General features: G+C 39.1%; 3 protein-coding genes across 4 annotated transcripts in view; 1 reads left to right on the top strand and 2 right to left on the bottom strand.

Moving 5' to 3' along the window:
• Positions 1 to 1,131: 1,131 nt before the first annotated feature.
• psmd7 (proteasome 26S subunit, non-ATPase 7) lies at positions 1,132 to 6,056 on the bottom strand. The gene is made up of 8 exons (XM_083916288.1): positions 5,924 to 6,056; positions 5,212 to 5,303; positions 4,277 to 4,369; positions 4,078 to 4,175; positions 3,880 to 3,960; positions 3,457 to 3,548; positions 3,058 to 3,256; positions 1,132 to 1,751 (listed from the first exon to the last, which is right to left on the bottom strand). Exons 1-8 carry the CDS (start codon positions 5,995 to 5,997, stop codon positions 1,494 to 1,496), a joined length of 987 nt encoding a protein of 328 aa, XP_083772414.1. The 5' UTR covers positions 5,998 to 6,056; the 3' UTR covers positions 1,132 to 1,493.
• Positions 6,057 to 6,600: 544 nt separating this feature from the next.
• On the top strand, positions 6,601 to 8,599 carry LOC310949759 (dynein light chain roadblock-type 2). The gene is made up of 4 exons (XM_083917306.1): positions 6,601 to 6,672; positions 7,841 to 7,916; positions 8,022 to 8,189; positions 8,345 to 8,599. The coding sequence occupies exons 1-4, from the start codon at positions 6,655 to 6,657 to the stop codon at positions 8,386 to 8,388; spliced, it is 306 nt and encodes a 101-aa protein (XP_083773432.1). The 5' UTR covers positions 6,601 to 6,654; the 3' UTR covers positions 8,389 to 8,599.
• Positions 8,600 to 10,178: 1,579 nt separating this feature from the next.
• Positions 10,179 to 15,606, bottom strand: part of LOC310948917 (genetic suppressor element 1-like) — a 26,303-nt gene continuing 20,875 nt past the window's right edge. For both annotated transcript variants that reach the window (XM_083916217.1, XM_083916216.1), the window contains exons 9-16: positions 15,513 to 15,606; positions 15,272 to 15,384; positions 14,900 to 15,179; positions 13,839 to 13,952; positions 13,365 to 13,745; positions 12,859 to 13,158; positions 12,103 to 12,206; positions 10,179 to 11,955 (exon numbers count right to left, since the gene is read on the bottom strand). The exon at positions 15,513 to 15,606 is cut by the window's right edge and continues 514 nt beyond it. In XM_083916217.1, the coding sequence (XP_083772343.1) occupies positions 11,818 to 11,955; positions 12,103 to 12,206; positions 12,859 to 13,158; positions 13,365 to 13,745; positions 13,839 to 13,952; positions 14,900 to 15,179; positions 15,272 to 15,384; positions 15,513 to 15,606 (1,524 nt within the window). In that variant the 3' untranslated portion in view covers positions 10,179 to 11,817. The remainder of the gene's footprint in view (positions 11,956 to 12,102; positions 12,207 to 12,858; positions 13,159 to 13,364; positions 13,746 to 13,838; positions 13,953 to 14,899; positions 15,180 to 15,271; positions 15,385 to 15,512) is intronic.

Below are 15,606 nucleotides of genomic sequence, written 5' to 3'. Positions count from 1 at the left end.
ATCATTTTATGGGGACAACTCATAAAAAACCTAAAATTGGTATGGTTATATATACTTTTTTATTGTTCCTATCGTACATGTACTTGTGGCATCGGTGTTCCTTTGGGTCAGTTTGATAATCTGGATGATTTCATCATTATTATTATTATTATTGTCTATTTTACAATTCAAATATGACATGAGGTCAAATTCATGCTACTGTCCTTGATAACGGCCGTTACTTTCATTCCAGATATTACAAATAACACAAAATAGCTCTTAAAATAACAGACTTACCTTAAAACACACAGACAGAAAAGAAAGATCAGTGATATATTTCATTTAGTTAAATAAATACATAAAGTACCCGACTTAACTTGAGTAACAAATTGATTAGGATCATTTTCCAGATGTTTAAATTGCTACGGTCAAATTGACCCCTAGAATAAATGGTGTTAGTGAAATTTGAGGGCAACAGGAGGGTTAAATGACTTTTTTTTAAAGGATTTCTTTTATTTATTTATGTCGGGGTACTTTTATTTCCTAAGGCCACATTTCTTTCCTTTTTATTTCCATGGGTTCAAATTATCTCAATTTCAGACAACTAAATATTCCAAATGTGTGCCAACTATGTCTTTTTCCCCCTACTGTACAGTTAACATGGCATTTGTTGGCAGAACACTTTCACCCCAGGGTCCAGAAATGTTCAGGAGCGTTCAATCACATGATTTCATCAGCAGATAGTCGCCCAGTTGTCATGGATTTTCTTTTTTAGCATTTTAAGGAGTTATTAAACCTCTCCTCAATCCTGTACTGAATTGTCATGCCAATAAATCACATGCAAATTTGAGTTAGAAGTGTTATCGCCACATTTCTGTATGGCATCAATTTAAAATGTGTTATTTTGTTACTGTTAGAGCTGTGTCACAGTTCGCGGTAACATAACTCCTCACTTTCATTTCAGTCTATAATGTGACAAACCGAGCATCACTGAGTCTATACTGCCCCGTGGGAAATATTCTCACACATGCACTGCCTGTTCACTGGTGATCTCAAAACAAATATCAGTACATCTGCCTACAGGCATGTCTATTATTATACTTACATTTAGAAAGATAAAATGGCTACAGTGAAAACTGCATTAACAACCCATTTTTTTAATATGATCCCAATTTAATGAGTGATACAGAAAAAAAAACATTTTTCCATCTTACAAAAAAGCAACCCCACGTGTTGTACAACACCAGGAGCATGGCAACTATGAAAACAGAATAAACATGTTCTCATAGTTCAAAACACCAAAGACGCAAACATCATCATCTCTGTACGATAATAACAGTCCTTATGAGTGCCACTTGTGACCGTGAGGTTAATCTCAAATGACACCATTCCCCATATAGAGTCCTACTTTTAGCCTGAGACCCACATACAGACTTGTGACTGTGAGCAGAAAGTAGAGCACCATCCAGAAGAAGATGGCATGGTTTGAGAGAAGACCTTAACAAGAAGAGCACTCATTTTTTCTTCTTCTCATCTTTCTTGGCGCCGTCAGCTTTTTCCTTGTCTTTGTCCTTATCGTCTTTTTTCTCTTTGTCGTCTTTCTTTTCTTTCTTGCCTTCCTCCTTCTCCTGTCCTTCCTTCTTTTCTGCGTCTCGGTTGGAAATCTTGTTGTTGATCAGGTTGTGAAGAGCCACCACAGAGCGTATGAGCGAGGCCAGGTAGACCACCAGCATCTGGTCGTTGGTTTTAAGGTAGAAGGCTTTTGTGAACTCCTGCAAACACAGAAACATAATATTCAGCAACACACAACCTTATTTAGGCAATAAAACAACAGCCATATTATATGAACGGTGGCAAACTATAAGCAAATGGACTTCTGAGATGCAATTTTACACAGGGATGCTGAAACCATTTGACCAAAAAGTGTTAAAGATGAAAAGAAACCATAAGATATGAGCCATGGATCAAACACAGAGCTAGAGTGACATTCAGATATGAAAGGAGTAGGTATTAATCAATCAGTGCGTTTACATGCAGTTTAAAAACCTGATTATAATAGTGCTTCTCTAACACCATGTAAACACCATACCCCGGGTAACAGACCTAAATAACTCCTTAAGTTGGAGTTCTCGTGCACGTAACCGCTTTACCCGGGTTACTATCGGGTTTCTCGTCTGCGCATGCCAGGGTTAGAACTCCCACCTCCCCACTCCGTGGCAGTGGCTTTTGACCCAGAAATAGAATAAACCAGGAAGCAACAGCGCCGAAAACAACAACAACAACAACAACAGAGCGTTATGTTTAAACTGAGGGATTTCGCCATGGCAAGTAACAACACTACCAAGAAGACCCATTTCTGTCATAATGCTGACCAAAGGTCGGCCATTTTCCCCACGCTTGTGATTTTGACAAAGGTGAACCGGAAAATAAAGCCATATTCAGTCCAGCTGTATGATGGCGGAGCGACACCTACTGTACTGGAGGTCGAGTTGCTCCTGTCGTTTTCCCATTCAACCCCCTCTCATGTATACGTGGGGGAACTTCAATAATCCAATTATTCATGTAAATGCACTGACTGACACTGCGACCAAGCATTATTTTGGTGGTGTATTTAATCAAATCTATATAACTGAATTGTATTTTTAAAAACAACTAATTGAAGAATCCAACGTTCATCACAAAATTTCCTTTGGGAAACATATTTACAATAAACCTCCACTGAAGCCTAAACCCAAATGAAGTACTTCCTCCAGTTAACACATGTCTTTATCAGAAACTACATATTGGTCAACACCTGATCACAAATATGCTGGAGTGTGTATCTCACTTAATTTGACTCAGATCGCCCTCCAGTGGATGAAATAAGAAGCTGCTGCTAGAAAAACTGCTGTTTTCAGTTTTTTTTCCTCTCCACATCCCTTTTGTTCACTGACCTAATTCAAAATTGTGCTGTAGCTGGAATTTTGCAGTATTTATTTTACAACAAGTGTGCTAATGTTTAAATATAACATGACCTACAATGAGTACTGTAAATGAACACCTCCCCAAAAAAACACCTCTAAAACAGAAACAACTTACCAGTAGATTAACGTCTGGCAGCAAGTTGAAGACATCCTGCAGCTGGTAGATGATCTGGTGGTTGATGGGAAGTTTTCCTGCCGTCACTCTCTCCAGGTAAGAGCGGATGTCCAACAGCTTCGAGTTGAGTCCCTTCAGGCCGTGAACCTGATTTGTGATCCGTTGCGACAAGGTGCCCACTGTGGTGTCCTTGATATCTCTGTGTATGGTTTGTAGCAGATGAGAAGTGAATGAGTATAAATGTCTTAACATGAATTCTTTTATTTGTTGGTATTTTTTATCAGTACATCTTTGCACTTTTGGTGATAGTAAAGTAGAAGCAGAGTTTTACCATGATGACGTAACTATTACATGATAAACAGTGTAGCAAAGTGTGTGAATCAAAGGTTTTTTTAGTACCTGAGCAGGTGCTCCACACCCACTTCCTCTGCTTCTTCAGCTCCAATCTCACTGGTGACATGTTCAAATGTCTTGGATGTTGGAGTACCGTCCTAGAAATAGTAAATCACAACAATAATGATGACAATGATGATGGTGACAATACTGCAGTACAGACTGTCACTTTTGACTGGGAATACTTTCCCACTACAACAACAACAAAAAAATCTTTAAAAGGCCTTCCAATTCAGTGTGATTTACAATTTACCTTGTGGACAGAATTAAATATGAAGAGTAGTCATAAAAAGCTATTTTACTGAAAATCACCAGACTTGTGTTGAGGAAACCCTGCATGCATGCCACTCAACTCACACTAATGGAAGCCCAGACTTTTGGAAAGAACTAGTTTTCTATCTGCTTCGATGCGATCCACAATTCACTTACATCGTGTATTTCCTCCACGGAGATGTATGCTTCTGTGGGTAGACCAAGATCTTTAGGCTTCACATCTATAATGACTAATACCTGAAGGATAAAAGACAAACACATGAGCGACTTATTCAATATTAGAATGAGTAAGAGTAGAACAAGGTGATACACGTGTACATTAGGCAGAGGAAATAAAGGTAAGCAGTTACGCACCGAATTGGTACAGTACTGCTTGATGAGTTCATTGATGGCAATGTCATTCTTATGTAACTTGGGCCCTGTGTGGTACCATCCGACTATTCTTTCTCTGGCTGAAAACAAGGAAAGTCAGTTATTCCCAAGTATAAAATCAGGGTTACACCATCACGTAAAAACACAACTGACTCAGGTACACGTATATGTAACGCCTTACCATTAACTTTCTTGAACATGCCATACATGTTCTCCAAGTAGTCATGATCCAGGAACCACACCGAGTCATCCCTGTCATCCTCGTCAAATGGCACTGTAATGAAAAGTTGACAGTTGCATGTAAAAAATGAACAGTAATTGTCTGGGGCATACTTTCATTTCCTGCTTTAGAATAATTCCACGTTAGATAGCCCTAATGCTGCAGCAGTGATGAGTTCACAGTAAAATTATATCCTAAGGCACATTCAAACATCTTAAAAGGGAGCTACACTTACTTACACATGACCAGCCTGTGACAATAATTGCAATGTTTTCTGTGGTTCTGGAGGGAGCTTTCTAAGGTCTTAAAAAAGTCTGATTATCTATATTCGGGTTATCTTGGTTTAGGATTCATAACAAAGAGTAAATTACAAGGTGGGGTGCAGTACGATTGAAGGATGAGGGTATTAGGCAGGCAGGGAGGATTAAAACCCAGTAACGTTACATCTCAGCTAGTGATAGGCCGACACAGCGGCCAATCTTTGCGTGTATCGCATCGGCCGATGCGAGCTGCTGCGTTCGCCAATATTTTTTTCAGGTATTATTTACAGACAAGCGTAGACGGGCAGCTCCATGTTTCTAGAAACACCTTTTTCAGCTCAATAAATGTTCATTTTTTAAAAATTGAGACTCATTACATCTGTTATCATCATTGTGTAATTTTTATGGTGTAAATTGAGGGAGCAAAAGTAGTATCGGATCAAGAAAATCAACAGTCCGTATCAGTCATCGGGTAAGTCTAATGGAAAAAAAATCGGTATCGGCATAGGCCCTAAAAAAAATATTGATCAATGCCTAATCTCAGCGTCATGTTGTTCTATTTCACTTTTTGAACTGTTCGTTATTGTGCATGTTTTTCTGGAGTCCTCCAAATGTGATCCCCATGATGGCACTCACCTGCAAAACTATTTGAGACGTCAAGGACTTTTTTGTGCCATGATCCCAGGAGGACACCAACCACTCGTTTCTGATTGCCAACTTTTCCTATCCTGTAGAGTGAAATTGTCAAATGAAAAGAGCAAATTCTCTTGTTAGTTTACCACAGTTTCGTCAGAAGTGAACAGCATCATGACTCATAAACATAAGACTGAGTCGTCTTTCTTATATAGTAACAGATCATATCGTATGTGTGTATATGTTTACCTTGAATTTTATAGTTTATATTTTTACTATTTATATTGCTAATCCTTGAAAGCTGCTAAACTGTATTGCGTTATCCTACAAAAACAATGTCAATTTGTTCTGATTTGGAGGTTGCTACTGTAAGCTAAGCTAATGCTCAAATCTTCATGTTATCAATCGCTAATGGAATGAATAACAGGATCATAATTCATCGTCATCTTTAGCTTAACTACTAATCAACCCCACTGTGTTATTGACTCGTTTAACAGTTCAATACATATTGGTTGATTTTACCAATAGCTACTAGGTGACGAACTTAACTGATGTCACTGAGCTAACGTTAACTAGCCTGTCTGCATTTACAGTGAATGCGGCTCTGACTCAGCAGAGGCTAACATTAGCTTAGCTTAGTAGCAACGTCACGCTTTGTGGATATTTTAACTTCAAACCTTTGTAAAGACTGAGCACAAACATTCAACTTACTGACCTGTTAAAATGATCGACCACACTGAGCAGCACCAGCGGGTGAACGACCACATTTTCCACCGCTAACTCCGGCATTTTAGCAGTAACGATAAACAGCTAACACAGCCCACCTCAACACAATGACGGCTACGCTACACTCCGCTTGCGTCCGACGTCACGTCCGTTTGTATTTTTTATTTTTTATTTATTTTAATTATTTTTTTTTACGGCTTTTCAGATTCACTAATCATACATATTCAAAATGTTGGCCCAAGAAAAGAACAAGATTCACAAAAAATACAGGACGTTATTGCAATAATACGAAACACAACTCATTTGTAATAAAATTATAAGATTTGTCTAAATTAGGTTTTTTAACAAGTAGTTTAATATGTGATATCGTTCAAAATATGTATTTAGATCTGATTTTTTGATTTTTTTGAAAGGGTTATAAGCGGGAAATGTCTTTAGATATTTCATTTTATGAATATATATAATAATTTAGGTGAGATAATGAGCAAATTAAATAAATACTGTTCGTTCTTAAACTTGCATTTGGTAAATTTCACATTCACAAAGCAAAATTGAATATAATAATGTATTATTTTATACATATTGTTTAGCTGTATTTTTTATATTGTATCATTGGTCTTCTAATTTTTATAAATAAAGATTTCTAAAAAAAAAAACCGTGTCTTCCGTTTGTCTTGGCAACAAAGATACGTAGAGAAAAAGCAGCAGAATTGAGACAAAATGGCAGGAATGCAGCACGTAAGTTACCTCTTTTACCGGTTTGTTACATTTCTATTCCATTATGTCACTTCATGACAAACTTGTAATGTTTATATTAACGTTAAATGTCCCAAAACACCGAAATTGCATCAATTATATTGACTAAGTTAGCTAGCTGGCACTAACGTTAACCTTGTTTGCTTTCAACTTGACTGAAATCAAATGCAAGTGCTTCATTATTTGACGCTTTGGTGTCTTTTAACATGAATATTAAACATTATGAAAACATTTATAGGTCATAAAAGACAGGAAGCATTCTCGTTTCTCTTTAAAGGGGCTGTTTAGTGACTACTGTTTACGAACAGACTGCTAAACCTACATTTCATAAGTGGGTGTTTTTATTTTTATTATTATTCTTTATTTCATTATGATTTAACCATACAATTATGTTCCCACAAAAAAAGAAATACAGAAATAACGTTAGGCATGAACAGAACAAGACAAAATTATATATCATCATCATTACAGAAGATAAATGAACACATTAAGGACAAATAGGTGAAGCTTTACAAATTCCATGTTTTAATGTAATGTCTAAATTCTATTTAAAATTGTTGTATTCGTAGTTTGTTTTGGACCATTTCACTTTTGTCTTAAAACAATGCAATATCTCTTTTTTAAATTATATTTCAGTGACAGTGTCTTAAAAATATCCCATGTCTCACCAAATTGAATTTAACACATAAACATTCATAAAAAAAGTGGCATTTCGTCTCAATTCTAGTTATCACAAAATACACGATTCCCATTAATATCATCCCTGAATCTTGGAAACACCTGGTTTATTGGATAAATCAGGTGTATGATTTTAAATGGCACTTTCCTTATATCTGGTTTTGGTGTTAACACAATATTTCAGAATCAGAATCAGAAAACCTTTAATGTCCCGCAGACGGGAAATTCTTTTGTCACAGCAGCAACAGAATATGACAAAATAAGAAAAAAAATGGCAAAAATAAGCAATAAAGTTAAATTTAAAAAGGGAAGAAATGGAAATAGACATATATACATATTCACATGATATAGTGCAGTTGTTCTTGTTTTGTTTGTTTGTAATAATGTAATATGGAGTGAATAAATGTGATTAAATGTGTCCAAATAGTGCAAAAAACAGAAGTGCCCATAGTATAATTTCAAACTCTTGCAGGCTGACGTTGAGGAAACACTGAAGAGGATTGAAGCCCAGAAAGGTGTGGTGGGCACAATAGTTGTCAATGCAGAAGGTAAGCTTAAAAGGCATAAATATCCAGCATAACAGTTTCCGCTTGTAAAGCAGGTTTACAAATACTGCCTGGACTATAAAGGTTGAAAAAGCTTAATCTTTCTAGGTATTCCCATCAGAACAACTTTAGATAACTCCACGACGGTTCAGTATGCAGGACTTCTTCGCCACCTCACGATTAAGGCCAGGAGCACAGTGAGGGATATCGACCCTCAGAATGACCTCACCTTCCTCCGCATCCGCTCCAAGAAACATGAGATTATGGTTGCACCAGGTGAGTGTGTAGTAATTATATTGGTATTGCTGACTTAATAATGCCCACCGAAAGAAACATTTTATATTATCTCAGCCAACAGCTGTAACTTAGAAGAGGCTCTACTGTTTGTTTGTTTTTTTCTTCATTGGTCTTCTCTTCTTTTATGTCTACAGAGAAAGACTACCTGCTGATAGTCATTCAGAACCCATGTGAATAGCTTCTGGACATTTCCATGAGTCAGCTGTTTGTCACATGGTGGTTCAAGCAAAAGTTTGCGTTTTGTTGCTCCGTGTGCAGATCCATCTTTTTCTACTCGGAAGCATGTCGGCTGGCTCTACTTGACGCATTGTTTGTTTTATCTTATGTATTTATTTCATTTTGTGTTGAATAAGTCTGTGAAATAAAGCTGCTGGTCATGTGAAACACTTGGATGATGGGTGAGAAACTCAATGAAAACCCGATTGAATGAGAGGAGAAACATAACAAATGCAGTATACAGTATGCACGTATAAAGATGTATAAAAATGTTGAGCAAGCTTTGATTAGGACTTTTTGTCAGGTCTAAGTGACTTTTAGAGAGAGATCGATGGGCACAGGAACTACGGTCAGACAGATTAGAAATCCTTGTGACTGGAGCCGAACAGAATCGGTGACTAAAGAGGAATCTGAATCTGAATCTGTCTCTATGTTTGAATCAGCACATGTCCAAATGCACGGGTGTAGGTTTTGTTTCAATGTATTTTGCATCCCCCCGAAATCTACACCTACGTCTGAATGTTTGACTCTGTGTGGGGTTCTGATGGCTCTGCTATGGGTTGAATCTACTTGGCAGGGTTTGAGTCCACTTGCCCCCTTATTAGAGACGAGAGTCCTGTGAAAACAACACAGTTATTTCTGACTTTGTATTAAGTCTAAGTCTAATCTAAGTATTTAGATCCATCCAGGTCTAAAAATACTCTGATATAAGTCCTGCATTCAAAATATTAGTTAAGTAAAAGCACTTTAGCATTATCAGAAAAAAAAATACTTAAAGTATCAAAAGTACACATTTTTCAGGAGGGACTCCATTTTTACAACCCCTATGTTTTATGATTATGATTTTGTTGAACCTGTTGGGGCGGAGAAATATACCCAGTTATTATTTTAGTGAATAGAATTTGGTGAAATCCCTTACACCTGAGTGGGGTCTAATCAGACAGGTTAATTGAAAACACGTGTGTGTGTGGGTGTGTTCAGTCTGTTAAATTACTGTAGCTGTCAAATAAATTTAGTGGAGTAAAAGATACAATGTAAATTCCCTTTGAAATATAGCAGAAGTACAAAGTAGCACACAGTGGAAACACTCAAGTAATGCTTGCGTAAATACACTTAATTATTTTTCCACCATTGTTTTATCCTTTATTAAAACATTTCTATCTTGATGACTGTGTTCTTTTTCAATTATGATAATGCCCTCATTTGCGTCACACAAAAGGTCATTGAATGTTTTGATGTGTATGAAAATGATGTGAATCATATTCTGTGGCCTTCACAGACACTTGACCGCCAACCAATTTAACAACTATTTGAGAGTTTGAAGCCAGAGTACCTGTTAATTCAGGAACACATGTCGCTGATACGGACTAAGAGTGGAGTTAATATGTAACAGAGGTGTTAGTAAATAAAGTTTCAGTCAAAAGCAACTGGACTGGTTGTTTATCTAGGAAGACGTTTCACCTCTCATCCAAGAGGCTTCATCACTTCAGACCTTCGGACCAGTCCCAGCCTGGTCAGATGCGTACATGAACTGATGAAGCCTCTTGGTTGAGAGGTGAAACGTCCTCCTAGACAAATAACCAAGTCCAGTTGCTTTTGACTGAAATTGCTTTGAGGATAACGATGACCTGGAGGAATGAGAACATTCACAGACTTATAAAAGACATTTTACAAATATTTTAATGTAAATTTCCATCAGAATGTACATCAATATATGTTAATAAATAATTCATCACAATTATACAGCCCAAATAATACATTACATGACAACTGATTGAAACAAATATGCAGGATTTCACAGCAAGTTTGTAGAGGAGACGACAGGTGACGCAGGAAGGTCGGGTGTTTTTGGGAGACTGCTACTGTAGCTTGTGCTTGTAGGAAAGGGCTCCTGGGATTTTAATAATAATCAGAGGGAAAGGGGCAAAAATTATGAATTTGTGACATTTCTTTTGTCAGACATGAACAAAAATTTATCTCATCCAGAGAAAGAAAAGTTTTTATTTGTTATCCCAAGAGGGATAGTGCCATCCCGGTGTTTATGTCACCCATAAACAATTAGATTTGTTTTACTCTACGAGTATCAAGTGAAAATATATTGTTTATGTGAATTGACAGTCTTAAATAATTATTTGACTCTTTCGTTTCTTTGACAAAATCATTTAACTTAGTTTTTCAAAAATAACGCCACATGTAATCACCTTCAGACAGGTGAAAACAATTGTGAGGCTGGACGATATGTCTAAAAGTACCGTAGTTTCACTTAAGTGATGCCAGTTATTAAGAACATGCTTAGGATGTTGCAAAAGGCTTTTTAAAAATAGCACAACTTTTATTCTCTTCAAGTTTTATCGACATGTATAGGCATGTGGAGGGACACATAAGCCATCTGAGCGATCATCACAACAACTTGATGATTTGTGACAAGAATCGGACGTTTGTCGTGTTGTCTTCAACCCCCAGTGCATCTTGGTCAACCCTTAAACATTTTGACGTCACATAAAAAAAAAATCCAATACAACTGCCTTTTACATCCTTCATTTTCTAAACCGTTTTTATTCTGACCAGCAGCAATTCCAACAAAACGTATGGCTTCCCACAAGAAATGGTTAAAACAATAAAACATACAAAATCCGTCATCTATCACAAGTGACATTACCAATGGAAAATTTATTAAACCCTAAAAAAACTTCATTGATACCATTTGCCATTATATAGATACTATCTTTTAGATGTTTTTCCTGTCCTCTGCAGAAGCTTTACCAGCACGCAAGCTGCTTCATCTGTCAGATACGGTGCTAAGTACGCACTAAAACATTACACCGCACAGTCAAGTATTTCCTTCAATTCCACTTCAAGTGCATCCTATCAAGTTTAAGGCCTGGGGTGTGCTTTGATTCCTTGACTCTGAGTATTAACCAAGTGACCACTGCACTGTTTAGTCTCTTCTCACTGCTGTCCAGAGAGGCTACAGATTTGTGCCGAGTGATACATCTCATTAGTGTGGATCAATACAGTTTCTGCAAAAGATTGATATGAGATGAGCTAAGTGGTGGAAAGTCCTTAAAGCTGACTTGGGGACTAGTAAAAGTGGTTAGTGTTACTCTGACATAGATGCTGTTTCACCTACACAGTGTTGTTACAATCCATATGCAGAATGAGAGAGCGCGGGAATGCCCGGACTATATGGTCACCAGGGTTTACGGTGACAATTGTAGCAGGTACTCAGTTGAATCTGGAGCCAGACAGGTAACATAACTGATTGGCCAGAAGGAGGTAACAAGACAAGGATTGGCTCCTTCAAGTGCAGAGAGTGATCTGGCTCCAGTCTGTCTTGTTGTCGTCACTGTGTCCTTCGCTGTCAGAGGCGTATCTGTCATGGTAGTAGAGGTCACCTCGGCATGTGCCCGTTGACCTGCCCCCTGCCCCAGTGAATGTTAGGTAGCGTCAGACACCTCCTGAAGTGCTCGAGCTGGGCCTGCAGTCTCTCCCTCTCCTCTCTCACTTTCTGCCTCTGACTCACCAAATCCTGACAAATGAAGGACAGACAAAACACTCATTACAGAATAAAGACTTTCTGCACTAAGCTGCATCACTTCCAAACAATAACGAAAAAATGGGAACGTTGACATTAAAAGATGAAAGTACACACATCTGCATGGTCTCAGATACTTACCCCCATAGTGAGAGAGAGCTGCTCTGCAGTCCTGGTCAGATTGTAGTTCTGTGCTTCAAGTCTTTTACACTGACCGTGAAGAACCTGCCTCTCTATGCTCCATTCTGTACAGAGAGAAACACATAGAAACCACAATTCAGGGCAGAACATATATAATATTCTAATACGGTACATCCTTCACACAGTTGATCTGAGAGTATAGTGTAGTACAGTCTGTGTGCCAAATCATTCCCGAAAACAAAAATATTTGGGCCCGACAAGGTTTTTTTTAAAAGTGTTTGCATCAAAACTTCTACCTGATTGTTCATAAATCTACTGTACTGATAGCAACGCATGTGCAAGGCTTTTTAAATCTGATAACATCAAATAACTAGAAGGTTCAGTCCAAGAGTGCAGACTACCGCCATGGCCATGCCCTATCTCACAATCTTGTTCACAATGTGTTTTTCCTTGGCCCGTGTTACCTTCCACCAAGTTACATAAAAATCAGGCCAGTAGTTTTTCTGTGACCCTGCTGACATACAGACAAACTCCAACACACAAACGAACTGAACCTCCTTGGCGGAAGTGATAAAAGTTGATTTGCGTCCCAAAAACAAATAGGTGACAGTCTCCCAGAAATTATGCGTTATCTCGTGTGGATGACCGAGCAATCACATCTCAAATCTTTCAAAGGATTTACGAGGAAACAGTTGTTCCAACCTGTGACAACTTTTGGGCTACATAAAAACAAAATCTGGCTTGACATTGACTCACCGTCCACATACTCCTGGTAGGCCTCAAAGATAGCTTCGATCCCCTGCCACTTCCTAGGAGCTTCTTCCATCTCCTCCTCCTCATCTTCCTCCTCCTGACCAGACTCGTCCTCATCCTCATCAGACAGGTTTTCCCGCGGTCCGGGAGTATCCCTGCTGGCTACAAGGGAACGGAAGTGATGGCCGTTGACGTGTCCATGCTGAGGGGCATGATTAAGAGTTGAACTTTTCAGTTGAGAGACGTTGTGAGGAAGCGAACGGTCGGCATTCGTGCTGGCCTCAGGGACACAATTTGAGACTCCTTAGAAGAAAAGAGTGTGACAAAAAAAGTCCATGTCAGTCTTTGCAGCCATTTTTAGTACCAGCCAATATGCTTACTAACACTGTATACAGTACATTTAACTGCTATGATATTACATGTGAACACCACTAGGTGGCAGAATGTTGCCATTTTAAAATTCACAGTCGAGCCTAATGGTCATGCACCTATGGGGGTGAGTGGCTAACCTTTGTTCTGCAGCGTGCTGTGTGTAGACTGGAGCACGGCCTGGTGGAAGTGCTGAGCAAAGGCCTCAGGTGTGAACCTCTCCCAGGGCCGATTCCGTCCATTTTGCACAGGACTGGGCTCCTTTTTCTGAGGAGAAGCAACAACGCCATTCTGGAAGCCCTGGAGCTTCCTGTTTGGCTGAGCCTCCATAAGTTCAGCCTTTTCATGATGGGGTGCCAAGGGAGGAGGGATGCGAGCCACGTGGGCGTCCATGGAGGGTTTTAATGTGTCATTATTGGGGAGGTGTTTGGGTTTGTGTAAGTAGGGAGGGGAGGGGCTGGGAGAGTCTGGGTACAGATGTCCATTTGATTGACTCGGCAGAGGGGCTGATGAGGAGTCACCTAAAAACACATTTGTACAGCTTCTTAGAAAGAGTTCTAGCCACTTTAAACATGCATATAAATGTGTACATAGAAATTGTCTGTGTGTCTCACCAGATGAGGGAGCAGGGGGACTGCTACATGGAGGTAAAGGATTATACCTCACAGTGTCTAATGTCACAGTCTTCCTCTGAATGGCTCTCAGCAGCTCCTCTGTCCTCTCCTTATCTACAGAGAGAAGGACAGAATGAGAACACCTGTCACCTATAGTTGAAAATAGGGCTTAAAATATTGACTGGCACAAGGAACTGATGGAAAAAGGTCAGCAAATGGGTGACTTGAGGTAATGTCCGGTACATCACTGTCACAGCCAGCCCGTGGCCACACACATTTAATGAAGGCTCATCTTTTTCAGTTTTTTGTTTACCAGCTTTCACCCAAAAACCTTTTTTTTTTCCCAAACAGCAGATTGGTATATACACCTTTTCACCCATAATGCTATGTCCATATTCATCCAAAAGCTGGTTACCATAGTTCACAGTAAACCAGGTCTCCTTGCAATGTTGACAGATGAGAAAATGCTTCCCGTAACAGGAAATTAAAAGAAAAATTGAGCGGGATCGCAAATGAGCTGCTGATTATGCATCAGCGTCCCTTCCAGCAAGTAATGATTGCTTAGGGGGAATTGTCATTTTTTTATTGTTCATCGCACAGTTTGCTCTGCAAATGGTATTTTAAAAGTCAATTTTAACATGCATTTTGATTTTTAAAATAAACAGGTGAAACGTATCACATATGAAGCCGTTAAAAAACATTTGAAGTAGTAGTGTTTGTTGCAGGATTACTGTATTTGTGACATATATTACAAAAACTCTCCCTCATACAGTATACTGTATATAATATATGCATATTTTTTAAATGACATGCCAATATCTCCCTAAATATGTAGTACACTTTGACAGGCTGTGGATTAAAATCTACCCTTGCAGAAGAAAGAAGAAAATCCTGCCACAACCTCTTCTTGAGATGCTTTCTAGCTTTATTCTCTTCTCAGCCCTCCTATAACCCCAGTCTATCAGACAAGTGTTGTATTTTTCCTTGGGGAATCATCAGAACAACAGTGAAGAGAGCAGAGTAGCACATAGGAAGAGTGGTGATACTAAACAGGTTGTTACCTCTCCTCTGCTGTGGGCTGACATGGGAGAGGTTGAACATATGGAGGAAGTCTTTTTTCTCATCTAGTTCGGGGGTGCTGTCCATCTGCTCGGCAGAGTACGGGGTAGTTAAGGGAGTTATAGGTGTTGAAGGTGAAGAGGCCTTTCTCTTTCCCCGCACGGCTGGCGGAGAGAGGCTACGCTCTCTCATCATCCTCCTCCTCTTCCTTCTCTTTCGTGACAGAAGCTCATCGCGATGGGCCAGCGTGGTCAGACCACACACACGCAGAAAATCCACTTTCTTTGGAGAGAGACATTTGGGCAGGTGAATATCACTCTTACAAACATTTTCAAACCTTGTATGTAGCTATAAAGTCTATGATGTTAATGCACCTCGGAGGACGTGTCCAGTTTGAGTGGGGGCTGTTCTGTCACTCTCCTCAGATGGGCTTTCACCTCCTCATCATCACTCTCATCATATGACTCGTCAAGTTCATAGTAATAACCTGGTGAGAGGAGAGCAAGAGAGAAATTATCTTTCATCATAAAGACATTGTAGGAGTATGTAGTCATCTCTTCTGTCTATCAAACCCCCCCGCCCATAAAACCCCTGCCTTTTCATCTTACTGCTCACCTCCCTCTCTGGCTTCCTTCCTCCTCTTTTCCTCCATGTCCAGTTTGCTGAGCAGCCGGCGGTGCTGCTGGAGAACCTCGTCATACACCAGCAT

Source organism: Echiichthys vipera (genome assembly GCF_963691815.1).
Source record: "Echiichthys vipera genome assembly, chromosome: 7".
Classification (NCBI taxonomy): domain Eukaryota; kingdom Metazoa; phylum Chordata; class Actinopteri; order Perciformes; family Trachinidae; genus Echiichthys; species Echiichthys vipera.
The sequence above is the reverse complement of the archived record's forward strand: the minus strand, read 5'-3'. Positions and strand labels throughout refer to the sequence as shown.

Coding starts and splice junctions, on each gene's coding strand:
- psmd7 (XM_083916288.1), bottom strand. CDS start 5,997: ATGCCGGAGTTAGCGGTGGAAAATGTGGTCGTTCACCCGCTGGTGCTG. Junction 4,370..5,211: donor CGTCTCAAATAGTTTTGCAG/GTGAGTGCCATC, acceptor TTTTCATTACAG/TGCCATTTGACGAGGATGAC. Junction 3,257..3,456: donor GGTGTGGAGCACCTGCTCAG/GTACTAAAAAAA, acceptor AACCATACACAG/AGATATCAAGGACACCACAG.
- LOC310949759 (XM_083917306.1), top strand. Junction 7,917..8,021: donor AATAGTTGTCAATGCAGAAG/GTAAGCTTAAAA, acceptor TAATCTTTCTAG/GTATTCCCATCAGAACAACT. Junction 8,190..8,344: donor TGAGATTATGGTTGCACCAG/GTGAGTGTGTAG, acceptor TTATGTCTACAG/AGAAAGACTACCTGCTGATA.